The 23,124-nt window shown below is 40.7% G+C and overlaps 1 protein-coding gene across 1 annotated transcript; it reads left to right on the top strand.

Annotated features, from left to right (window-relative positions):
- The first annotated feature begins 4,539 nt into the window (after positions 1-4,539).
- LOC113959593 (poly [ADP-ribose] polymerase 12-like) lies at positions 4,540-22,195 on the top strand. Its single transcript, XM_027668734.1, has 13 exons — positions 4,540-4,576; positions 5,108-5,597; positions 6,371-6,506; positions 8,200-8,494; positions 9,411-9,509; positions 11,846-11,969; positions 12,648-12,843; positions 14,027-14,147; positions 15,470-15,566; positions 16,509-16,587; positions 18,009-18,139; positions 18,835-18,986; positions 19,826-22,195. Exons 1-13 carry the CDS (start codon positions 4,540-4,542, stop codon positions 20,089-20,091), a joined length of 2,223 nt encoding a protein of 740 aa, XP_027524535.1. The 3' UTR covers positions 20,092-22,195.
- The last annotated feature ends 929 nt before the right edge of the window (positions 22,196-23,124 follow it).

Here is a 23,124-nt window from a genome sequence, read left to right as displayed (position 1 = left end):
TAGAGACTGAGCAGAGGTAAATCCTTATCAATGGAATTTCATATTTTGTCAAACGCAAGATGAAACACTGAATGATGAGGCCAACTTTTGTATTGTTGCTGATTGCAGTGCAAAATGAAATGTGACAGGGTTCAGTGACTGTTCTGGTTCCTGACATGTCACTTTTTTTTTTTTTTAAATCCCAAGAAGTCTTGAAAAAAGTGCTGAGTTTTAGAGGGACTTTTTAACTGTTGGAACCGCTAATTTAAATGCACATATGCTAAGCAAATCATTGTAATAACAAAGAAAAGTGGCTTGGTGGCAACTTCTACCTTAAAGAAAATAACTAGCTGTCAACAGGTCACTCTCATCAGAAAGTGAAACTTTTAAAGGAAGAATTAACAGGCACATTCAGATTCAGTATGCTAAAATAGTGGATAATACAGACAATGGATACTGTGGTGGCAGACGCAGGCAAAACTGTTCTAAAACAGCAATAGGCTTCTAGACTTTGGCCCTCTCTATTTGCGTTTTTCAACATACATATTTTTTTTGTTTTGGTTAGTTCCTATGCTTCCCCCTCCTCCTTGCACAGGTTTCACCTTGAATTTCTGTTCTAAATGAAGAGAAACAGGAATATAAAAAATTAGCTGAAATCAATGGATTTGGTGGTTTCCCCTTATCAAAATTATGACACCTTCCCTGTCCTTTATAGGAATTGCTTTGGGGACTAAGATATTTTCACAGGTATAAAAATGGTTGTGGCAAGACATTTGGGCAAAACCACACAAAGCCTCTTGTTAAGGGTATTCTGTATAACTGTAGTCAGCATACATGGTACCACTCACACAGCTTCTCCATGGGTGAATCAAAACACCACTGCTAGAATATGGTTCACTTACCGCTCATTTGCGGATCGTCACAGTATTAAAGGAGTTATGAATTCTGTTAAGGAGTTCTGGAAGAGAGGTGGGCTTCATAGGCTTAGTGCCAGCAAATATACAAGTTTTAGGGCTATGTCTACATGTGATCTAACAGGGTTGTACATTGTCTTTCCAGCAAGAGGTGAGCCTCTTGAAATACTGAACTAGGGAAACAGTCACCAGGAACAAGACCTGTGGTCTCAAAAGTAATGGAAACATTTCCTCTTACATTAACCCCCGTAATTTTAGGATGAGTCCTTGGAGAAAGAGTTCCCAACTCAGTCCTTACAAGAATAAAGTCGAGGAGACATGTGATCTGTAGAGGAATGAAGAGTGGAGAAAAGAGGTTCTTAGTAGGTTTCTGAAAGATAGAGGAAGCCAGTGTGGAAGATGATGGGCCTGTATGAAAACAATACTTTTTTGAGGCTATGTAACCGAGAACAAAAGCCTATGGCTTACAAAATAAACAGACATTTACATCTGCACTAGGTAATAAAATCTTCAACAGAATAAGATTAGAAGTGTGCCAACGATAAATCGCTAACTATACTGAAATTTCAACCCAAATTATTTTTATTTTCACAAGCAAGACCTCTTGAAACATACTTATGGAATGAAAGAAACCAGGCACAATACAAATTCTTGCATGTTACATTAGGCTGGCTTATTCTTATAAAATAGACACTTTGTCCTAGGTCCTGTCCAGACTGTTTGCATGTGAAAATATATGTTTATATTTGTATCCTGAGGCAAGAGCAAAAAATGAGGCTTTATCTTGCTCTTTGCAGAGGCTGCAAGATCCCTGGGACAGCCAACAGCCCCACAGTCTGGTGCTACTCACATACTGCACCAGACCTGAGTTTCCTGTTTCTTGCTTTCGACTTGTGGGTGCTTATGTTAGCTGTTGGATGGTTGATTTTCAGGTTAGTGTGTCACTGGGAAACTCTTGGGAATGTAGCTGTAAGCTCGATATACTGTCAGTGAGTACAGATTTCAGAAATACTAGTCGTAAGTGAAGAAATTAGAGTAGCACACAGAAATAATATATAGCAAATACAAGCCATTATAAACCAATCAGTTGCAGATAAATTATGTAAGGTTTAGTAAACCATGTTGTCAGACCATCCCTGAGACAAGGATTAGCCCTCAAATGTGTGTTTAAATGTAGGTTGAGGCAATCAAAAACACCTTCAAGCAAACATTTCACACTTCTAACCTTCTGAACTCCTGAGAGTCAAAAAAGCAGCCGTATAAACCAGAAGGTGCTGTTTCACCAGAGAACACTCCAGGTCACAACTGTGTCTAAATTCTGTCCTGTTCTGCCCATTTTCCTTACATCATCTTCCAGAATAGACAATATAAATCTATATAATAATCTATATATAATCTATATAATCTATATAAATATAAAAAGAGAAAGACTGAAACACATTGATGAGGTGGGAAGTGGAAGGCACCATGCACTATAACAGCAATGGATGTTTTAAGGATGCATACAAAAACTAACAGGAAAATCATTAAATTACTACATTTTGAAGATTGATGCATGTAAGATTAAGAAATGATGTCACAGTTAAAATTAACACCAGTATCCATAAACTGTTCCTAAAAATATAGTAGTCTAATGACTGACATCTGAAAATTTCTAGAGTAAAGTTTTCAAAGGACAACATATCAGATGTTAACAAAGGTGGCTCACTGAAACCACAGTACCTGAAGTCTCACAATTATTAAAAACCCATGTGCTCTGAGTTCAGCAGCTGTTCAGAAACCATAGCAACTGCTTAGAGGGAGCTTATTTCAGGGCCAATGCACAGAGCAGTCATAAACTGTAGGTAGAATAGTTCATATGCAATTATGCTACAATGGCATTTAAGAAAACAGTTCCAGCCTTACCTTTAATTACAGTATCTGAGTGATGGAGAGGAGCCACTTGCCTTAGGTGCCCTTGACATGTAATATAACTCTTTCTTACATAGGAACTATTTAATTTTACAAATGTAAATTGACTTTTCCATTAGCAGAAAATTCTTCTTCTGAAGAAAGCACAATTTTGCCTATATATAATTCATAGGTGGGGAAGTTCTATTAAATCAAAGGGGTACTTTTTTCTTCCTGAGGAACATGCCACAAAACAAACTACAAGAAACTTGTGTGAGAAAGAGTAAGCTATGATTTACTCTGGGTATGAATTCAGGGATGGGAAGATGCTGTAACTCAAACTCTCCAAATCTTCTCTCCACATCAATCATTGCCTGTTTTACTAGTTTTAGTTCTTTGTCATGAAAAGAGATAGAATGATAGCCTTGCTCAAGAGCCTCAAAAAACTGCAAAGCAGGAACAGTAACGTGACTTCCCACTGACATGCACACCAACACACTGGAATGAATTGCAGTGGTATAAAGCCAACTGCAAATAGCTCCACAACCCTGATCTTGTGCTGCTCTTCCTTCTTTGTACTTGTCTCTATATAATGTTGACATTAGTGTAGTCATTAATACAAATTATATGATAAAAAATGCCATATTTCTGCCAAAAAAGTAGGCTTTTTCAGATGCATGAGGAAAGAAAGTGAAAGAAAGATACAGCTAAAACGGTTACCTAGACAGTACAGTGATGCTGGGACAGGTCTTTAAGATGTAAAAGGTTGGGCATGGATTAGATAGGATGGATTTCGGGCACTGGACAGAAAAAGTAAATGGATACATTCTGGGAAGAACAGGAGTTGTCTAAGTACAATGCTGCTTCAATGTTTTTTTACACTGAAGGGTTCCCTGAGTTCTGGTTCAGTCAAGATATCTCCTACTGATGGGGCAGTACACAGTTATCCACTAATTTGAAAATATTAGACAAAACACCAAAATTAGGAGGCTTCCACCCATATGCTCTTTCAGGGATGAAATAGCTGAATTTGGGGTTGGACCAGATGACCTCCTGTGGTCCCTTTCAACCTCAAGTGTTCTGTGATACTGTCAGTTACTATCGCTGGTGTGTGATCTCTCACTTAGAAGTGCCTTGCTACCATCGGTAGGTCTGCCCCTCAAGGAAAGACTGTCATAAGGGACAAAAGAGGACAAAGACAGTCCAGGCTAGGGAGCTACTTCCATAGAACAAATGACTAAAATAGACCAAAATGTTTCAGTTTAGAAAAGACACAAAAAAGTGGGATATCATCAGTAGATATAAAATCAGAAATTGAACAAGAAAGGGAATAGTGCTTTTCCTTTGTTTCAGGAAAGCTAATCAGTGGACCCTGGAAAGCAGAGATGAAGGACAGTAACACTACAGCCTCTCATGTTGCCTCCTAGACATCTGTTGATGACCTGTCAGAGGCAGGCTACAGATCTATATGAACCTGTAAGTGACCTAGCAGAGCTGTTCTTCTGTTCAATGTACTTGTCTAGCTTCTCATTTTGTCATTCCCCTCCTGATCTCATGGGACAAGCAGGAAGTAAAACGAGACAAGGGGAAAGGGGCAACAGAACATGACCGGCAAAAGAAGGAAGCAGGCAGGACTTTCGTTCAATGAGAATCACCATCAAAGAGAGTCCCCATGCCTACTGCTGCCAGTCTGATTTAAATGATGGCATTTTACATCGTCTTGCCATCAATTAAAACATGCTTCTGAGTGACTGTGATGCAGCACCAGGAGTGTCAAAATGACCCAGACGAAGGTACTTAATTAAAAAATAGTCACCCTTCCAAAGAGTTTACGAGTTCCTAGAGGGTGAGGATATGGCTTGGCCACATTTTGGTGCCGTGCAGTGGTAGTCCAAGCAGATGCAGGGACACCATGGTTCTATGAGCATTGGAAACAGGGCAGTTGCATGTCCAGCAGATGCACAACCATGACTGAGCTTTTAATTTAAAAAGTGAAAGGAAAGGAGTGTGAGAGTGGCTTTCATGATGTGTCATCAGAAAACTGGCACAGGTCAGGAGCCTTAACTGAGAGGTTTTTCTGGTGCCTCACAACGGCTGAATTCACACACCAGCCTTCTTCCTGTAACTGAAGGTGGTGAAGAAGACTTGGCTGTGGTCTCTCTTCTTCCCTGTGCCAGTTTCTCCTGTGGGAACCGTATAACTTCGCAGCTCATCCCGTTTTGGTGAACTTCGATTAAAAACCGTCAATACATGCTAAAAGCCAGGCAGGGCAGGGAAGCGAAGAGCCCTCCCACAGTAAGCCGCACGCGTCGCACTCTCCGCAGTCAGCTTGAAGAGACCCAAAACAAACCACACCCCCGTGGCCCGCTGCGGAGGCAGCAAAGCCTTCCGGGTGGCGCCCGTTCCATCGCCGGCGGTTTCGCTTTCGTTTCCGTTTCCGTTGCTTCTCCCGGGGCGGAGCTCCCCTGGAAGCCGGGGAAGGCAGCTGTCCGGGGCCATGGCGCTGGCGGCCCAGGCGCTGCGGGTGCTGTGCGGCAGCGGCGGCTGCCTGGAGCAGGCCGACCTGCAGCGCTGGCTGCCGGGCCGGCCCTCGGCGGAGCAGCTGGCGGCCGTGCTGCGGGACGCGCAGCGCTTCACGCTGGTGCAGCGGCCCGGCGAGGAGGGCGCGGCGGCGGCCGCGGAGGTGGCCGTGGTGGTGGCCACCAGCCCCGTGCGGCTGTGCCAGCAGTACAGCGCGGGCTGCCCGGGGCACTGCGGGCAGCTGCACCTCTGCAAGTACCACCTGAAGGGCCACTGCCGCAACCACGGGGCCAGGTGAGGGGGGGGCGCGGCTTCTTTCGCCGGGGGGTCGGGGGAGGTCAGGGGGGTTCGGCGTTGGGCACGGTGTGCCCCTGCAGTGGAAGGAGGCCTCGGTAAAGGCCGTGCGGCCCTTTTCGTGTCGGAAATGCTCCTTTCTCCCCCTCCTGGGTTTTTTGTTTGGTTTTGTTGTTGTTGTTGTTGTTTTGTTTTGTTTTGGGGTTTGTTTTGTTTTGGGGTTTGGTTTGGTTTGGTTTTTTTTTTTTGGGGGGGGGGGGGGGTTGGGGGTTTTTTATATGTGTGTGTGGTTTTGGGGTTTTTTTTTCTTCCTGTTTCTAAAAAGGCAGGCACGGGCGGTGGTTTCACAGGCTGCGGGTCTCGCAGCGCTTCCTGCCCAGCTCAGCGCCGCTCCCTCCCGCAGGGTCCCTGCCGGCTCATCCCCCTCGCAGCCCGTGCTGCGGGATGTTGGGGAATGTGCTCGTGGAGTGGGAAGGCAGCGTCACTCCGGTGTCTTGGTGTTTCCGTGGTTGTGAGCCGCAGGTCAAAAACGCCAGTATTGGCAGACTCTGTTGTGACTGTAAATCGGAAGTAACGTGGCAGTTATCCTCAGAGTAATTGTGTAATCTGTTTTGCAAATCACATAATTGTTTTATAAAGGAGCAGTACGGATTTTTCTGAAGCTGTGGTTTTGAAAGGTGTAGTTTTGAAACTGTTTAGTGTAATGCCCATGAGATAGCAAAACAGCGCTAGTCTGTTACACTCATTTTGCAGTTGGGTTTCTTAACTTGTAGGAAGGAATGCAGGTTTGCTCACAACTTCTTCTCGGACCACAATCTCCGTGTTCTAAAACGCCATGGGCTTGAGATTTTAGACAGTGATGAACTTTGCCAGCTTCTACTCCAAAATGACCCTTCCCTCTTACCAGAGGTGAGTATTACTGTGACAGTTTCTGAGCCTTGTGTTTCAGTGAGCATCACTAAGTGGAAAAGTCTTGATAGAGATGGAGATGTTAGGTGTCAACTTAGTTAACTTAATGCAAATCTAAAACTTTATATATGCATCCTCTGTTCTCACCTGTGGTGGGTTAAGCCTGGCTGGCAGCTAAGCACACTAACAGTCCCCCACTTACTCCTCAGTCCCCTGTCACAAGCAGAACAGATGAGAGATAACAAGTAGAACAGAAGTGACAAAACTTGTGGATGGAGATAAAGACAGTTTAGCAAGTGGAGGAAAGAGGGGAGAAAGTAAATGTATCAAAGGAACACTTCTGCTTCATCACCTAAGCAGACTGATGCCCAACAAGTCTCTGAGCAAGGGCCACCTTGTAAGGAAGACCCAACTCTTGCCCCTTCCACCTCCAACCCCTCTTTCCCCCTGTCCCCTCTCCCTTTTTTTTTTATTTTTTATTATTTTTAAGATCATGACATTATATGGCATGGAATATTCCTTTGGCCAGTTTGGACTATTTCGTAGTTTTGGCTGGGATAGATACAGTGCTGTGTTTTAGATTCAGGATGAGAGTAATGTTGATAACACAATCATGTTTTAGTTGTTGCTAAGCAGCGATTGCACTAAGTCAAGGACTTTTCAACTTTTCATACTGCCCTGCCAGCCCGTAGACTGGGAATACACAAGAAGCTGGGAAGGGACGTAGCAAGGACAGCTGACCCAAACTGGCCAAAGGGATATTCCATACTATATGACATCATTCTGAACAGTAAAACTGGGGGGAGTTGGCCAGGGGCTGGTGGCACACTGCTTGGGGACTGTCTGGTCAGGGAGTGGTGAGCAATTGCATTGTGCATCACTTGTTTTGTATATTCTTTTATTATTATTATTTCCCCTTCCATTTATATCCAGTGTTTATCTCAACCCCATGAGTTTTATCATTTTTCTGATTCTCTTCCACATTCCCTGGGGGAGCGAGCAAGTGGCTGTGTGGTGTTTTGCTGTTCCTAGTTTCAGCTGGGATAGAGTTAATTTTCTTACTAGTAGCAGGTACAGAGTGTTCTGGATTTAATACAAAAATAAGGTTGACAACCCAGTGATGTTTTGATCATTGCCAAGTTGTTGCTTACCTTCAGTCAAGGGCTTTTCAGTTTCCCTTGCTCTGCTGATGAGGAGGTGCAGAAAAAACTGAAAGGGAGGATAGCCAGGACAGCTAACCCAAACAGACCAAAGGAATGTGTTATCAACACTGCTTTGGTCACAAACCCAGAACATAGCGTGGTGTGATCTGCTGTGAAGAATGTTAAGTCCATCCCAGCCAGATCCAGTACCCCTTTACCATCAAACACAGGTCAAAAAAGTTCAGCATTCCAAAACTAGAAAATCAAAAGGTCGTGACGCAATAAAATCCACTATTCTACTTTTATGTGACTTAGCACTAAATTCCATCTGCTTAAGAATGTCTGTAAGAATGTTGTCTGTTGGAAGATCTTTCTAAACATTAGCAAGGCAAAGGAAAAACTAACAGTCATTTGGAAAACAAGAAGAAATGTATCTTTTAAAAGCAAATGTCTACTCATAGTCGTCACAATTTAAAAATCATAGATTCAAACAGTCTGTATGAGCACACTGTACCTTAATCTTTAAAATCTTTTTTCTTTCTCTACCCAAGGTCTGCTTGCATTATAACAAAGGTGATGGACCTTATGGATCTTGTACCTTTAAAACGTCCTGCACCAAACTGCATGTTTGCCAGTACTTTTTGCGGGGACAGTGCAGATTTGGCAACACCTGCAAACGATCCCATGACTTATTGAAGTCAGAATGTCTTGAGAAACTGCTGAAACAGGGAATGAGCTTAGACAATATTGAGAGACTACCTTCTCTCTATAGAAACATGTATGACATCAAAAACGGCAACAGGAACGTGTATGACATAGAAGACACCAAGACTTCACCATGCAAAGGTAAGTGATACCATCTTTTGAAAACATCTGAAGAAGAGTCACTATAGTTCTGACAAGTGTCATTAAGAAAACTGAATTCACATTTTGATTTGTCTTTTAGGAGGGACCTTGTACCTATCTCAGTGACAGAAATTTGTGTCTTGACAAGTGAAGTGAATTTCAAGACTTGGGTTCCTGACAAAGTGCTGGTGTTTATAAAAATCATAAATTTGGGGCTGAAAAAGCGTAGCAGGAACTGGAAATAGGGAGGTCTATAGTTTGGGGGTTTTTTTGTAAAAAACATAAAGGTTAAGAACTTTAAGAATAGGAGTGTTGTGTCTGACTATAACTATTCAGTTTTTTTCATTGATGTAGTGATTGTCTAGCATAAGAATTCAGAGACAGCACTATCCTAGTTACTTCTTAGAGATGTAATATTTTGTTTGCTCTTTTCTTTTGAACTTCCTTAGAATTGTAAGTTAAGTATAATTTAGCAGGAAAAAAAAAGGATAACAGAATGGAAAATCCAAGTGTGTATGTTCATCTCCACTATTCTGCCTCCAGTGCTTAATTTTACAGACGTATCAAATTTTGAAACTTCATATTTTATAGCTGCCAGTGTTATCAGCTGTGTGGAATGCACGGTTAACTCAAGCCCATTTGGAAGTGTAAAGGCATTGGATTCTATTCTTGTTTTGCAGTGATAGCTAAAAACTGTATCTGAGGAATTTAGCAGTTACAGGAAAGTCGCGTTCAGAAAGAATGGATACAGTGATGGAACTTTTGAGTATACAAGGTTATCAAAGGCTACAATGTCTCTCTGTAGCTGAATGCAGTTATGTAGTTACAAACACTATCTTCCCTAGTGATAGGAGCACTTTTAAGAAGGCTTGTTAATACAAATTATATTAATGAGTTTTACAATTTCCCCCTCTAGACAAAAAACACAGCTCTGGACGAGAGTCTGCAACTACAAAAGATGATGAATCAGAACAGATCTGTTTATATCATCTGTACAAAAGTTGTGGCTTTAAAGGTAGGTTGTATCAAGTATCAGTATAGACTGTATCAAGCCCAGTGTATTTGCCGTTCTCATAAAGTGTTTGATCTATCTGATATACCAAACAAAGGAGCCATTTTATTTTCCTCTGGAATGCATAATATCTACCTGTGCTGAAGATTGGCTGCTCCACCTGTGTTTACCTAAGGTACTTGCTGAATGATAGGAGTCACATTTCTAAATAGGAAAGATACTAAAGATACTCCCTTGTTTCTTCTAGTACTCTTCTGTTCTCTTTCAACTCTCTCCCTGTCAAAATGTTCCAGCTTGTCCAGAGAAAAGGCTGCTGTGCCAGCTTTCTTGTTGTCCTTCTGTCATCCTTTTCCTTCTTGCTGTTCTTTAGCTCCCTGAAGTACTGCACACTTTTTCATATGGCTTACGTGGTGCAGCCTCCTTCACTTTCCCTATAGTTAAGTTGCCTTTTCTGCTGTGAAAACTGGCCTCAGGTTTATATGTACTGGTACTGATGATGTCACCTTCACTTCTGTTGACAAGTGACTACATGTCAACTCTTTAAACTCCACGTAACACTTGCTATCCCTCAGTCACTGCTACCACTGCTCTTGTTCCTGGTAAGGCCTGGACCCTTGGAGACTTCTTGAAGGGCAATGAACTTTGAGACTAAGGGAATGATATCTGCATATATATCAGAAGACGGGAAAGGTTACAGTGATTAACTGGATTGTATTGGAAGGTGTGGGACCTAGGCATGATGTAAATAGTATGGAATAAGCGATGGATACTCCCCTGGTTTCAGCTGGGATAGAGTTAATTTTCTTCCTAGTAGCCAATACAGTGCTGTGTTTTGGATTTAGTATGAGTGATGCCATAAATCAGGCCTTAAAAGAAAACCCCTAAGACTAAATTTGTGAGTTTCAGCAGGCAGCAGTCCTTTATTTATGACATTGGATGCATAAAAGCCTCTTGCTTTTATTTAGTTACCTAATTAACAATTCAAAGCATTACCTAATACTGTTCCACCCCTTTCCCAGAATTGTTCCTCTCCTAGACATGCCTCCCGTTTTGAGTCGGTGGTCCTTCAGAGTGGTCATTCTTGTTTGTTCCATAGTCTTCCTCGCGTTGTCCTTTTCTTAAACTCTTACTCTGGCACATCTTCATGCCCTTGGCGTCAGTGGCTGTGCACTTTGTACAATTTTGTACAACCATGAGGACAGTTTTGTCTAGTTCATCAGCTTTATCAGCTTTGCTTCAGAGTAAAGATACTTTCTGTCTCTTAAGAAATTCCTTTCCATTGAGACTGCCTGACCTTTAGTGATAAGCTATACAGGTTAAGCTACATGATTTTGTTACATAGTTTTAAGTTTTAAGGTATATAGCTCTATACCTCTATGTGAGAATAACATTGATAACACACTGATGTTTTAGTTGTTGCTAAGTAATGTTTACCCAAAGTCAAGAACTTTTCAGCTTCCCGTGCTTTGCAAACGAGGAGGTGCACAGGAAACCAGAGAGGGAGCAGGGCCAGGACCCCTGGCTTGAACTTGCCAAAGGGGTATTCCATACCATTAGAACATCATGCTCAGCATATAAACTGTGGGGCAATGGCTGGGAGGGGCTGATCACTGCTCGAGGATGGGCTGGGCATCAGTCAGTGGGTGGTGAGCAATTGTAGTGTGCATCACTTGGCTGTCTTGGGCTTTACTCCTCTCTTGCTTTTTGTTAGTCTCCTTTTATGTATATGTATAATTGTTGTTGTTATTATATTTTACTTCATTTCAGTTATTAAAATGTTCTGATCTCAACCCATGGGTTTTACCTTTTTCCTGTTCTCCTCTCCATCCCAACAGGGAAAGTAGGAGTGAGTGAGTGGCTGTCATACTTTGTTACTGTCTGGAAGTAAACTGCATAGTTCTCCACTTACCCTAAAACCCTGTTGCCTTTTTGTTTTTTTCCTCAGGAATACCACTTTGTGAAGTATTGTGAAGAAGTGGTTAAGCATAGATGTTTGAATCTATAGTGTTATTCTGTATATGAAATAATAGCCCTGCGTGAGCTTGTGATCTCATTTCATTTTTGTCTCTGAAACTGAGAAGACAGAATAGTCTGTGCAATTTTAATGGGCAAAGAGAGCCTAGTAGGTACAGAAACTGAACTTCTACCTAAGCCCAGAAATTAAATGTTGTTTGCTTATGCTGAAAAATTTTGAACTACTGCTTATAATGATTCCATAGGTAAACACTTTCCATGACTACGCTTTTGATGGTTTCACCGACTAGTTGTCCAGCCCTGAAATACTGGAGTTTTCTCATAGCCTGTAAAAATAATACTTCTTTTTTTAAAAACTTTTTCAGAAAAGTGTATCAGAACTCATTTTCACTTGCCATATAGATGGCAGATCTCTGATGGCAATACCTGGAAGGACTTGAAGAATATGGAAGAAATAGAAAAAGCGTATTGTGACCCAAATAAGACCAGGTATAAACTCCTTTAAGATTTAATAATGTTTGGAGTCATTACATAAGTAGCTTAATTTGGTATTCTCCTACTGACCTCACTTCACATGGGATTTGCCCCTCCTTCCCCCTTTTCCTGCAGTCCATACTGTGGAACTGGCAGAATACCTTGTGTACCTGGAGAGAGAGAGAGAGAGAGAGAGATACTCTTGGGTGCAGAGAACACTAGGAATATGAAAATACCTTTAAGAGCATGGAACTGGTTGTGTATTACAAAGAGGGTATTGAAAGGGGCTCATACCAATATGCCACATCCCATGCTAGAAAATTTACCTATCCCTCTTGTGTTATGTTAGAGGCTCTTTGAAGCACTACTTAAGTTATGACAGTGTCTTGTTTAGAATATGGTTGGTTAGCAAGAAGGCAGTGCATGTTTTCCACTGTTTCTATTAGTCTGATGTAACTCACTAATTTACAAGTGGGTAATGGTTACTGCCCATGGAACCAGTGTGAGATGTAATATTGTAATGCAAAATATGTACCAACACAAGACAGAGCTGGGATTTTTATGGAAAGTGGAGGTTTGTGTTCTGCTTTTTGGTGATGTTGGCTTAATTCACAAATTTGTGGTGGGCTTCTGAACCTCTGAATAAAACTTCACAAACAGTTCTGATTTTTTTTTCCCCTTTTTTTTTTATAGATTTACTAATGGTGTTACTGAAAGTGGCTCTGTCATGGCATGTATCTGTTTTCTCAGTATGTGCTGTGGGTTTGCAAAGGTTAGGCGTCTTTCTACAGCCTCCTCTGTGACCAAACCCCCTCACTTCATTCTAACAACAGAATGGATCTGGTACTGGAAAGATGAATTTGGCATGTGGCAGGAGTATGGAAAAAAAGTAAGTGTGGAGAAATAGGAAGACTCAACTCTATGTTAAAAGTGCAGAACTACTGAAAAGTGCACAGTGTTTATATCCTTCCCCTCTTTTGTCACCCTCTTCCTCTCACTGATACTGCATAGGTGGACTTTAAAGGCCTAATGGGATCTTTTCTCTGGGAATTTGATGGGTTCAGGTAGGGGAGTGATCTCTGGTGAGTCACAAGTATTATCGACAGATGATTACTCAGTGAGTCACGTCAGATAGGATCGCATTAATATGTTCTTTTTGTCGCTCCTGACTAAAACTTCCTTCTCTGATTTGTACTCTGCCTCTTTGTTGGTCTAGTTGGTGAATGTGTCTGTCCTGGTTTCAGCTGGGATAGAGTTAATTCACTCCCTAGTACCTGGCACAATGATTTTGGATTTAGTATGACAACAGCATTGATCAAACACTGATGATTTAGTTGTTGCTAAGTAGTGCTCACTCTAAACCAAGGATTTCTCAGTTTCCCATGCTCTGACAGTGAGAAGATGTGCAAGAAGCTGGGAGGGAGCACAGCCAGTACAGCTGACCCAAACAAACCAAAGGGATATTCCATACCATTAGAACATCACACTCAGTATAGAAACTGTGGGGAGTTATCTGGGAGAGGCTAGTCACTCTTCAGGGACAGGCTGGGCATCAGTCAGCAGGTGGTGAGCATTTGTATTGTACATCACTTGTCTGTCTTGGGCTTTATTCCTTTCTCTCTCTTTTTTCTTTCCTTTACAAATATTACAATTATTTTTATTGTTATGACTACTATTATTATATTTTACTGTATTTCAATTACTAAGCTGTTCTTATCTCAACCCACTTTTCTTTTTTCCTCCTCATCCCACCAGGGTATGGGGGGTGGTAGTGAGTGAGCAGCTGTGTGGTAATGAGTTGCTGGCTGGGATTAAACCACAGCACCCTCTGAGCAGTAGTGCTCACAGCCATGCCCTTTGCACTATAAGCTTAGGCTTTGTAATGGTGTTTAGTTTGTTTTAGGGGCAGCTGCAAGTGTTTAATACATTGGCTTTTGTCTGATAGCTACTATAATTCCCAAAAGCTGATACATACTGCAGCTACCATAGATATCAGAGTTGTTGGGTTTTAAACTTGCTTGCATAAAATAACCAGGAAAAACTTTTTTTCTTCTCTATTTTTGGCCTAACAGGATGATCTTCATGTAGCTGCTACGGTCTCCAGTGATGACCTGGAGAAAGCTTATATAGCCGAAGGTTCTCCAAAGCTGAACTTCAAAGCTGGAAGGCATGAATATGAATTAAATTTTGAAGGTATGTTCCATTTTTTTGTTCTTTTGTTTTGGCCCTCCCTCCAAGGTCTATTGTAGTTTTAAACTACTTCATTACAGGAGATAGAAGAGAGAAATTTGAACACTTACAGAGTCAGAGCTTCTATCAAATTTCTCAGGATAAGAGCTGTTCACATAGGCAAAGTAGCATTCCTATTCCTTCAGACCTGTTACTTTTGAGAAGTTCTTGTGCTAGGTTTCAAAATGTCTGCCAGAAGGTCCAAGTATGACATTGTCATTGATGCTGTCACCAACAAAAATGGTGAGGAACTTCTAGAAGACTTGATCAAGCCAGCTTCTGGTCTGCTTTAGTCACTGGTTTGCAGAAAAACAAATATTTGAGCAAGGTATAGGATCCAGACAATCCTCAGCATTACAAGATTTATGCAGATATTTTCATCCTGTCTAGAAAGGCTGAGGAAATACCTTGACTATGTCGAAGTAGAAAGATGTGTTTCCCAAGAGTTCAGAAAACCTAAGCCACTTGTAATTGCACTGTCTTCTCTGAGCTGTTGCCTTTCCTGATATCCTTTTCAAAGTTATGGAAAACAGTGGTGGGAATCAGCCTGCCTAGACTGTCGTTTTGGTGTAGTTGTCTTTGATCCAACTCTCCATTACTAACTCATTCTGTCCAAAAAAAAACCAAACAAAAAACCCCAAAACCAAAGTAAACAAACAAACCGCCCCCCAAAACCCCAACAAAACAGAGAAAAACAGAAAGGACATGTGATTTCCTGTTGTGATTCAGTCAAATGCAACGCTGGTGAAACTTGTCTGGCTTAGAAGGGAAAACTGCATAGTAAGTCAATCTCTTTTCTAAGGTTTGGGCTTTTTTAGTAACTTAGGCAATTATATGCCATGTAGATATTTTTTTGCAAAACTTAATTTCTAGGCTTGTTGGTACCAAGAGGGTTTTTTGTTTGTTTTCCTCATTGTCCTGGGTGCTACTGACTCTTAATTGTTAGAATGGCCTATGATAGATCTTAAATTCTGTTTATAGGATTGAAAATCTATGACTAAATGGAGGAAACCAGTATCTTGATTGCATATTGAGAAGGAGAAAAAGTAAATACTTATTTTAAAATTATCCTTTTTGGTAAGCGTGGCTGATGGAAAAATGAAGGGAAAATAGCTACCAATGTCTGTCATTTCCTGTAAAGTTAAGAGTAAGAGTAGAGAAACAAATGCTCAGTGCCTTTTTGTCAATGTTTTGTCAAAAACAACTTAAGTGACAAATGTTGCTGGAGTGTGAAAGCTTTCTAAAAATCTTTCTAACTGTTCAGGGGGGTTTGTTTGTTTTCCCAGCCATGATCCAAAAAAACCTTCGCTTCACAACAGAGAGAAAGATTTGCAGAAGACCTAAATTTGTCTCTCAGGCAGAGGTAGAAAACACAAGAGCCAGGTAAACTGCAGCTGCTTATTCTGAAGTGATGGATTTAGTGCATTGTGAATGCAATGTCTTCCATGGGTGTCAGTAAGGTGAAGAAGTAGCTGTTAAGGCAATTGTGAAAGACACTGAGAGGGAAAGGGACATATTTTTCCTACAACAATGTCTTGCCAGGATAGTATTGCAGCCTGGCCAACAGTTTTCAAGCAACTCAGAAACCTAAGGGGTGAAGAAAGTTTGGGCTTGGCATAGAAAGTGTGGAAACATGGGAAATAATTCAACATGTAGCAATGTTTTAGGGAGCTGCTGACTATAATAGCTAATACAGATGGAAGCAATAACATTTATGTGCATTAGCTCTTTCTGAGATGAGTAATTTCCAAAGCTAAGTACAAGTTTACAAATAATTCTTTTGAGAGCAACCAGACAATCTGAGAGGAAAGTAGTAGTTGTTACAGGTGGAGCAAAAAGTGGGAGTCTGCAAGGAGATATAATTGCATATAACAGCCAGTTCCCTTGCAGCACACAGTGCTTGCTTAAACGCCACTGAAACGAGCAGCTAAACGCACTAATTAAAATTGGGGTGGAAGTAGCTGGGAGGGCTGTTTCTGTCATACTGATGTGATACTGGATGCATTTGTATTTATCCACGCTAGTGTAGCAGAGCTTTTATGTATTCAACTCTGCAACGAAGAGAAATACTCACATGTTTAGTTCAGTGTGTATCTCTGGGGTTTTTTCCTTGCTTGGCATCTTTCTTCCTACCATAAGTCTTCACATGATGATTTGGAACAAATATTTTCATGTGCTGAACTGACAGTTTTGAAATATTTCTGAATATGTTCAGTTGCCTATATTCTCCCTAAGCTTGACAAAAGTGTTTAGTATCATATGTACCTAAAATGTAGTGTTTTGTTTTATATTAACTGCCTATTTGTAATATCTTACAATCAACAGGGGCATTAAACATACAGAAGAGTTTAAGGGCATTCCAGCTCACTGGGACAAATCTGCCCTGCCTGAACTGGGATTCAAGGTTTGGAGCTTTTTGGTTTTTTCTTTCTGTCAGTTTTGTCGTGTAAGGTTTGTTACATCACAAGTTCCGTGTTTCTTGGCCTTAGTAAATTATTGTTTGTAAATTATTGTTTCCTATGTAGTATAATGAAGAGCCTGGTAAATTTGAGCCTGATATCATACTGGGCAGACCTAGAGGTGACACTAAACTCAAATTTAAACAAATGATGGCAGTATAACTGTGGTAACATTGGCTTTCACTGCTACTGTTGATCCCTTGCCTTGGCAAATCTGCCTGAAGTTTTTACTGTGTTAACAAGAGTGTTACTGGTGCCCAAAATACATACACTGAAGCAAATCATGCCTCTGAACTTCAGGGTAACCATTCCTTGAGCTGTGTATAGGTAGACTTTTGTACATCTATGGAGAATTGTTGAAATCAGGAGAGTTCACAGAATCACACAGAATCACAGAATGGTTGGACTTGGAAGGAGAGATCTCTGGAGATCGAGTCCAACTTCTCTGCTAAAGCAGGTTCACCTAGAGCAGATTGCATAGGATTGTGTCCAGGTGGGTTTTGAATATCTCCAGAGAGACTCCACAACTGCTCTGGGCAGCCTGTTCAGGATGGGATCTTTTATTAATATGCATCATAACTCCAGTAGAATGAACTTTTTTACCTTTGTAACACAGCCAGATAATATCTGCACGGTTTGCCTTTTCTTATGTCCTGCCTGCTTCCACCACCTCCTCTGTCAGCTCCAGTAACTATACCTACAGAAAAGATCTTATCTGAAGCTTGAAAATTGCTAACTTGCAAAATGCAAATCCTCAAGAAATTGTCAATTAAAAGTAGGGAAGGCTAACGTTGACTTTTTTATGTTCCTATGGAAAACACGATTGTCATGTGAGGAACTGATTTTTGTTAGTGTGACCATACTCTTCCCTAAAAATGTTTGTTCAAATAAAACCTTTTCTATTTATTTAGAAAGACAACAGGCAGTGCAGTTTGTGTTAACTGGCTGTAGGGAGTATAAACAGAAAGATCTAAAAAAATACTCTTTGTTTTGCTGCAACATAGACTTTTTATTTATGTGCTCATTTCTGCTTTGGATTTAGGTACTGTTTGATATATGCATACATATGTATCTTGACCTAAATATTAAGAGTAGCTGAGTGTCTGCACAAAAGCATGTAGATCCTTTAATATCCTGCGAGAGAGCAACCTGGGTGTCATAAACACCAGGAGTTAACGTTTCCTAGATAAGAGCTCACTTTTACAGAGCAGAGGTCTTTAATCTGCTTTTTTTCCAAGACAGTTTCCACTGTTCATACCTCTGCTTCACAGAAGAGACTTTAAAGGTCTAGGCAGTGCACTAGGTAGGGTGGCTTTGGCATGATTTAGTAAAAGATGAGAGTAACTTTTCAAACTTTTCTTTACAGCTGATTGAGCTTGACAGTTCTTCTGAAGAATACAAGAAAGTCAAGGTGGACTTTCAACGTACAATGCCCAAAACAGCTATTAAAAGAATTTGTAGAGTTCAGAACCCATCGCTCTGGGAACTGTATCAATGGTATGTGTAAAATACTGGTCTGGTATGTATCATGAAGGTTGCTGTTTCTGCAGTTAGCTGTATGCTGTATGCTAAAGATAGACACACACATTTCTGAAATGCATTTGCTTCCACTCTTCCACTGAAATACCTAGCCAACATCAACATTTAGATAAAAGATATCAGCAAAACCAAAACTCACACAAGGCATAGAACTTAGAATAGTCAGAGGAGCTGTGTGGGAGGAATCCTTGCTCCTGAGTAAGTAGTTCTGACTTCTGCCACGCATGTGTCCAGAACAGGTGCCTTCCAGTGGAGCCTTGGAGCTGCTAATCAGTCACATCTAGCACAAACACTGGTTTGCAGCTGGTCAAAACTGTACAGTCTTCAAAATTAAATGCAAAACTCATGGAGGGAAAGCCTTAACTCCATGAACTCCTGTGTTTTGGAAAAAAACTACTGCTAAGATTCCTCCTCCCCACAGGCAGTGAACAAAAAGAAAACATTTTTAATATTAAATATGTGGAGGCATTTCTGTATAACGAAAGCATGTTTGTATGCAGCTAGACAGCAAGATACCGTGTTTGCCCTAAGTTTAGGCCTTAATGTAAGGATTTTCAGAATGTACTCTGTAAAATTGTTTCAGAGTGCTGGTATGGCTGGAACCTGTGGGTATGGCCGCTGTGGAACTGCAAAGATACTGCTTCTTATTGCAGGCAGAAGGAGCTAATGCAGAAGAGCAATGGTGGAAAGGCCGCGGATGAGCGATTTTTATTTCATGGGACCAATAAAAAAGACATTGATGCCATCTGTCAGCAAAACTTCGACTGGAGAATCTGTGGCCTTAATGGGACAGTCTACGGCAAAGGTTGTTTTTCAGCTCTTTCATTAATCTTAGACTTGCTAAAAAATTCTCAGTATTTACTGCAGAGGTATACAGTTAAAAAGGGGGCACTCAGCCAATCTAGGGCTTCTCTCTGTCATGATGTGGGCAACATAGCTACTTTGGCAATGGTCATTTCGAGCTAAGGCATACTAAAAGGCCTTGGCTTCTATGCTCCACTCAATCCTTGCAAGAAAAGACAGACTTAGGAGAGGCCTGTTCTAGGGATAGTTTCTGCTAGACTCCAGGATTACTTCTGTTTCAGTTTTTCCAAACTCCTATAGGAAGGCAACATGGCTTTTTTTTTTTTCCCCCGGGAACCTAAATGCCATTCTGATTATGGAATGCCTTGTTAGCAAATTATATTCCTTTACATTGTCCTGTGTACAGGAAATTACCAGCATACCAAGTGCAATAGCCAAGACAGGCTGACTGGCTGACTAGCCCACCTTTCTGACTGAATACTTAGTAGCTCTGAGAAATGTTTTGATGACTGTTAATAGCCTCTGTCAGGAGATGAAGTTGGGTGGGATTGGGGAAGGTGGACATCTAGGGTCAGGAGGAAATCTTTTACAGGAATATGATGACATTTAAAACATTACTTGGATGGCTTTTAAATATGTGTGCTGTGAAAAATAAAAAGTGTAGGTAATGCACAGTGATCATTTTCACTAAGAGGGACGCAGAGAACAAGGGAAGGCTTTGGAAAGGCTGTTCATGAGCAGCTTAATGGATTTGTTTATTAATTCACTTTCACACTGTTATCGCTTTCTTCCCTGCAATTTTGGTGACTTATCAGCTCTGTCTTGGTGTCTCTTCTGCAGGAAGTTATTTTGCAAGGGATGCATCTTACTCTGACAAGTACTGTGGGACAGACTCAAGCAAGACCATGTTTCTGGCACGAGTGCTGGTGGGGGAGTTCACTCGTGGTAGTTCTGATTATGTTCGGCCTCCCATGAAGGACAGCCAAAACTTCTATGACAGTTGTGTGAATGATGCTTTAAACCCTTCTATCTTTGTCATCTTCGAGAAGCAGCAGATTTATCCAGAGTATCTCATAGAATACAGGGCACCAGTAGAACTCATATAGCAGCAAACCCTATCCTCATTGTGTTTAACTGGTATAAACATTTTTTTAGTATTCGCATAAGAGAGAAAAAGTGATTTTTATAGAAGTTGTGTGATCGGATAGGTGAATATTCAGAAACATTTATTCTCTATCCTTCCTGTGCAATAGAAAACAAGGGATAAAAAGACACAGGATGTTTCATAATTTCTAAAATCCTGTGTCTGTCTCCTATTCTTTATCAGCTTTTACATTTCCCTACATTACTAGAGACTTTTATAAATTTATTAGAAGAAATTGCTGATTCTTGTAGCATGAGGATTGGCTATAACAGCAAATAATTAATGACAAGTTCAAATATTTTTTTTTAACAAGTTCAAACAGAAATGTTTCAGGATAGATCTTTACACATGCTCATTGGTCACTGGCTGTGTCCCTCTACCTCTTTATCTTTTAACTCAAAACTGGCTAAAAACTGGTTTTTTTAGTAATCTGTCTCCTGTAACAGTAGACATTCAGGTGCTTGCAAATGTGTTGTACAATCTCTGTGCTCAACTCATTGCATATATTCTTACTAGCACTCCTTTTTGTTCCTGGTTAATCTTCGCCAACAAAACCTCAAAAATTAAACTTGCTTGTTGAAAAGGAACAGAGACTTATTTTTACTTGTTAATTTTCTCATTTAAAACAAGTACCAAAGGTATAAGCATAACAAGGGTTGTTTGGTGCTTTTACTCTGTCAAATAAGTGCTGTATTTTCTATCTGTGAAGATACCAGTTTTTCATGACTTTCACTGTGCCTACAAATGAAAGAATGCTAGCAGGTGCCATGGAGGAAGCAGAGGAGGCACCTCATGCTGTTAGTTAATACCCTACTTAGGAGTAAAATACACTCCTTGTACTGCTTGATTATCAGTACCTTGTTTCTGGGAGCAACTTCATGGTTCTCTTACAGCTGTTGGGAAGGATGGTGAGTGACTGTCTCATTAGGTGCACTGCCTCTTTGGTTGCAGGAGATACACAGGTTACCTGTGTCATCAAGCTGTCTGGACTTTTTTTGCAGGAGAAATGTGCTTACCTGGAAAGTAGTCTTCAGCCACAGAGCTGAAACTTTTAAAAATCTGAAAATTACGTTGAATATTTAATTGTTCCCAGCATAAGATGTTAATAGTGTTGAGCAGTCAGCATATATGTGTGCAATCAAAAAACTTGAACTGTATTTTTTTAAGATGTAATTGCTGATGCATAGATAGATACTTTATCACAGATTTAATGTGCGTAGTTTGGCTATAGTGTACTGCAGAAGCCTTAAGATATACTTTCTATATGACCTAAAAAAGCTCATCTCTAGGACCACTTCTTTTTAATTCATCTGCATGATGACTGACAGGTGTACACTGGGTAACTCTTTATTACTTCAGCACTGTGAACCAGAAATTTAACCACAATTATCTGGAGTAAGGCTCCTTTTTATGTGACCTATAAAACTAGCAGCATGCTACCTAAAGGAAAATTTAACTCCCATTTGTGTTTAATCCCAGTAAAACACTGGATATGGAAAAGCAAGTTGACTGTATTATTTCTTCTGAAAGATTTGTAATAGAACACAGACGATAAATCTCATGTCAGCAAATGAGCTTGTCAGCAAATAGTACATTCATTGAGGAGGATAACATGTATGTATGAAAGCTTTAATACCTGTGCAGCATAAGGGGTTTTGTCCAAAACGAACCCCACGTTCATGGCAAATGAAAATACTAGTAGGATGCCTTTCTTCCTCTCAACATAAGCAGCATTTCAGCTAAGAACTAGAATAGCTTCAGTCATGTTAATCTTCTACCAGAAATTGAAACAAAATCTTTCTAATGCAAAAAGTTGATTTTTTTTAATTGACTTTTTATTATATTTTTATAACCTTTAACTTAATTCTTGGAGAGGATGTACGTATGCTTGTGTGTGTGTATGTGTGTAAGTAAAATAACAAATAAAATGCCTGGTTGTCATACTTTGTCATCTCTTATTTCTCCATTAACACAGAAAAAGAAAAGTTGCTATGTTTTCCACTTCTGAAACTGCAGTGGTAACTTTTCTTGTGTGTAGTAAATAAACAGGTATTCAAACCACTAAATTCCCTCTAATGGTTTTCTCTCTGTCAATACTGTTTCAATACACTTGTGCGTATTTGTAAACTCTTAGAGGCAGTAGTAGTCCTTTTACAGCTGTTTGGATTGCATTTGGAAATGAACAGATTAAAGAGATGTTTGCATTAAATCTAAACTTTAGACAAAAAGTAATATTGAACCTCTTTTCTGAGTGAGGAGGATATCTTTTGGCTGCTTAAGACAAGAAACTGAGCAGGAACAGTGTAATAATCTGTCACTCATTCCTACGCTGTGTGAGGAGAAAGATAAGCTGTGAAGGTTGTTTCCTTTTTTGGTAACAGGTCCATCCAGGCAAGACAGACGGCAAAGCCAGCAGAAGCCAAACAGCTTTGCTATGCCAGCAGTGTGGTATGGAGGATGGTACTTTATGAACCCCTGATTCCCCACCTGCTGGGTTGGGAAAGGGTCTGGCAGCCCACCAAAGTCAACACACTGCAGTATTTAATGAGTTTTACCTGTAACCAGGTTTGTGATGCTATTCTGCCCAGATTTTCTAAGATGTGGGTGTCAAAATCCTGTCTAAGTGGCAGTACGCTATCTGGTTCAGATACCTGCAGCCTGGTAAAGTAGGGGGTGGTGAAGAAGATCTTGGGGGTGGATGGCACATATCAGCTATGGTGATGTGCTCAGTGCTGCTTGGCTTGGAGAAAGCTTGCACTTTGCTTCTGGGAACCATTGCTCAGAACCTTTGGGCCCATTGCTGGGAACCTTTGGGCCAAAGGGCAAGTGGGAGTTGCAGAAATGCTGCTTAACTTGGAATAAGTCCAGCACAAAATCCAGGTAGGATGGCTGTTACATGGCCAGGATTACTGATGCTTACCTGTTTTACCAAGGGATAGACTACCTGGGCCTCTATAGCTCTCTTGCACCTCTTTCTTCAGGCTCAGTCACAAAT

This window comes from Corapipo altera, unplaced genomic scaffold (assembly GCF_003945725.1).
Source record: "Corapipo altera isolate COAL_440 unplaced genomic scaffold, ASM394572v1 1, whole genome shotgun sequence".
Lineage (NCBI taxonomy): Eukaryota > Metazoa > Chordata > Aves > Passeriformes > Pipridae > Corapipo > Corapipo altera.
This window is presented reverse-complemented; position numbering and strand designations above follow the sequence as displayed.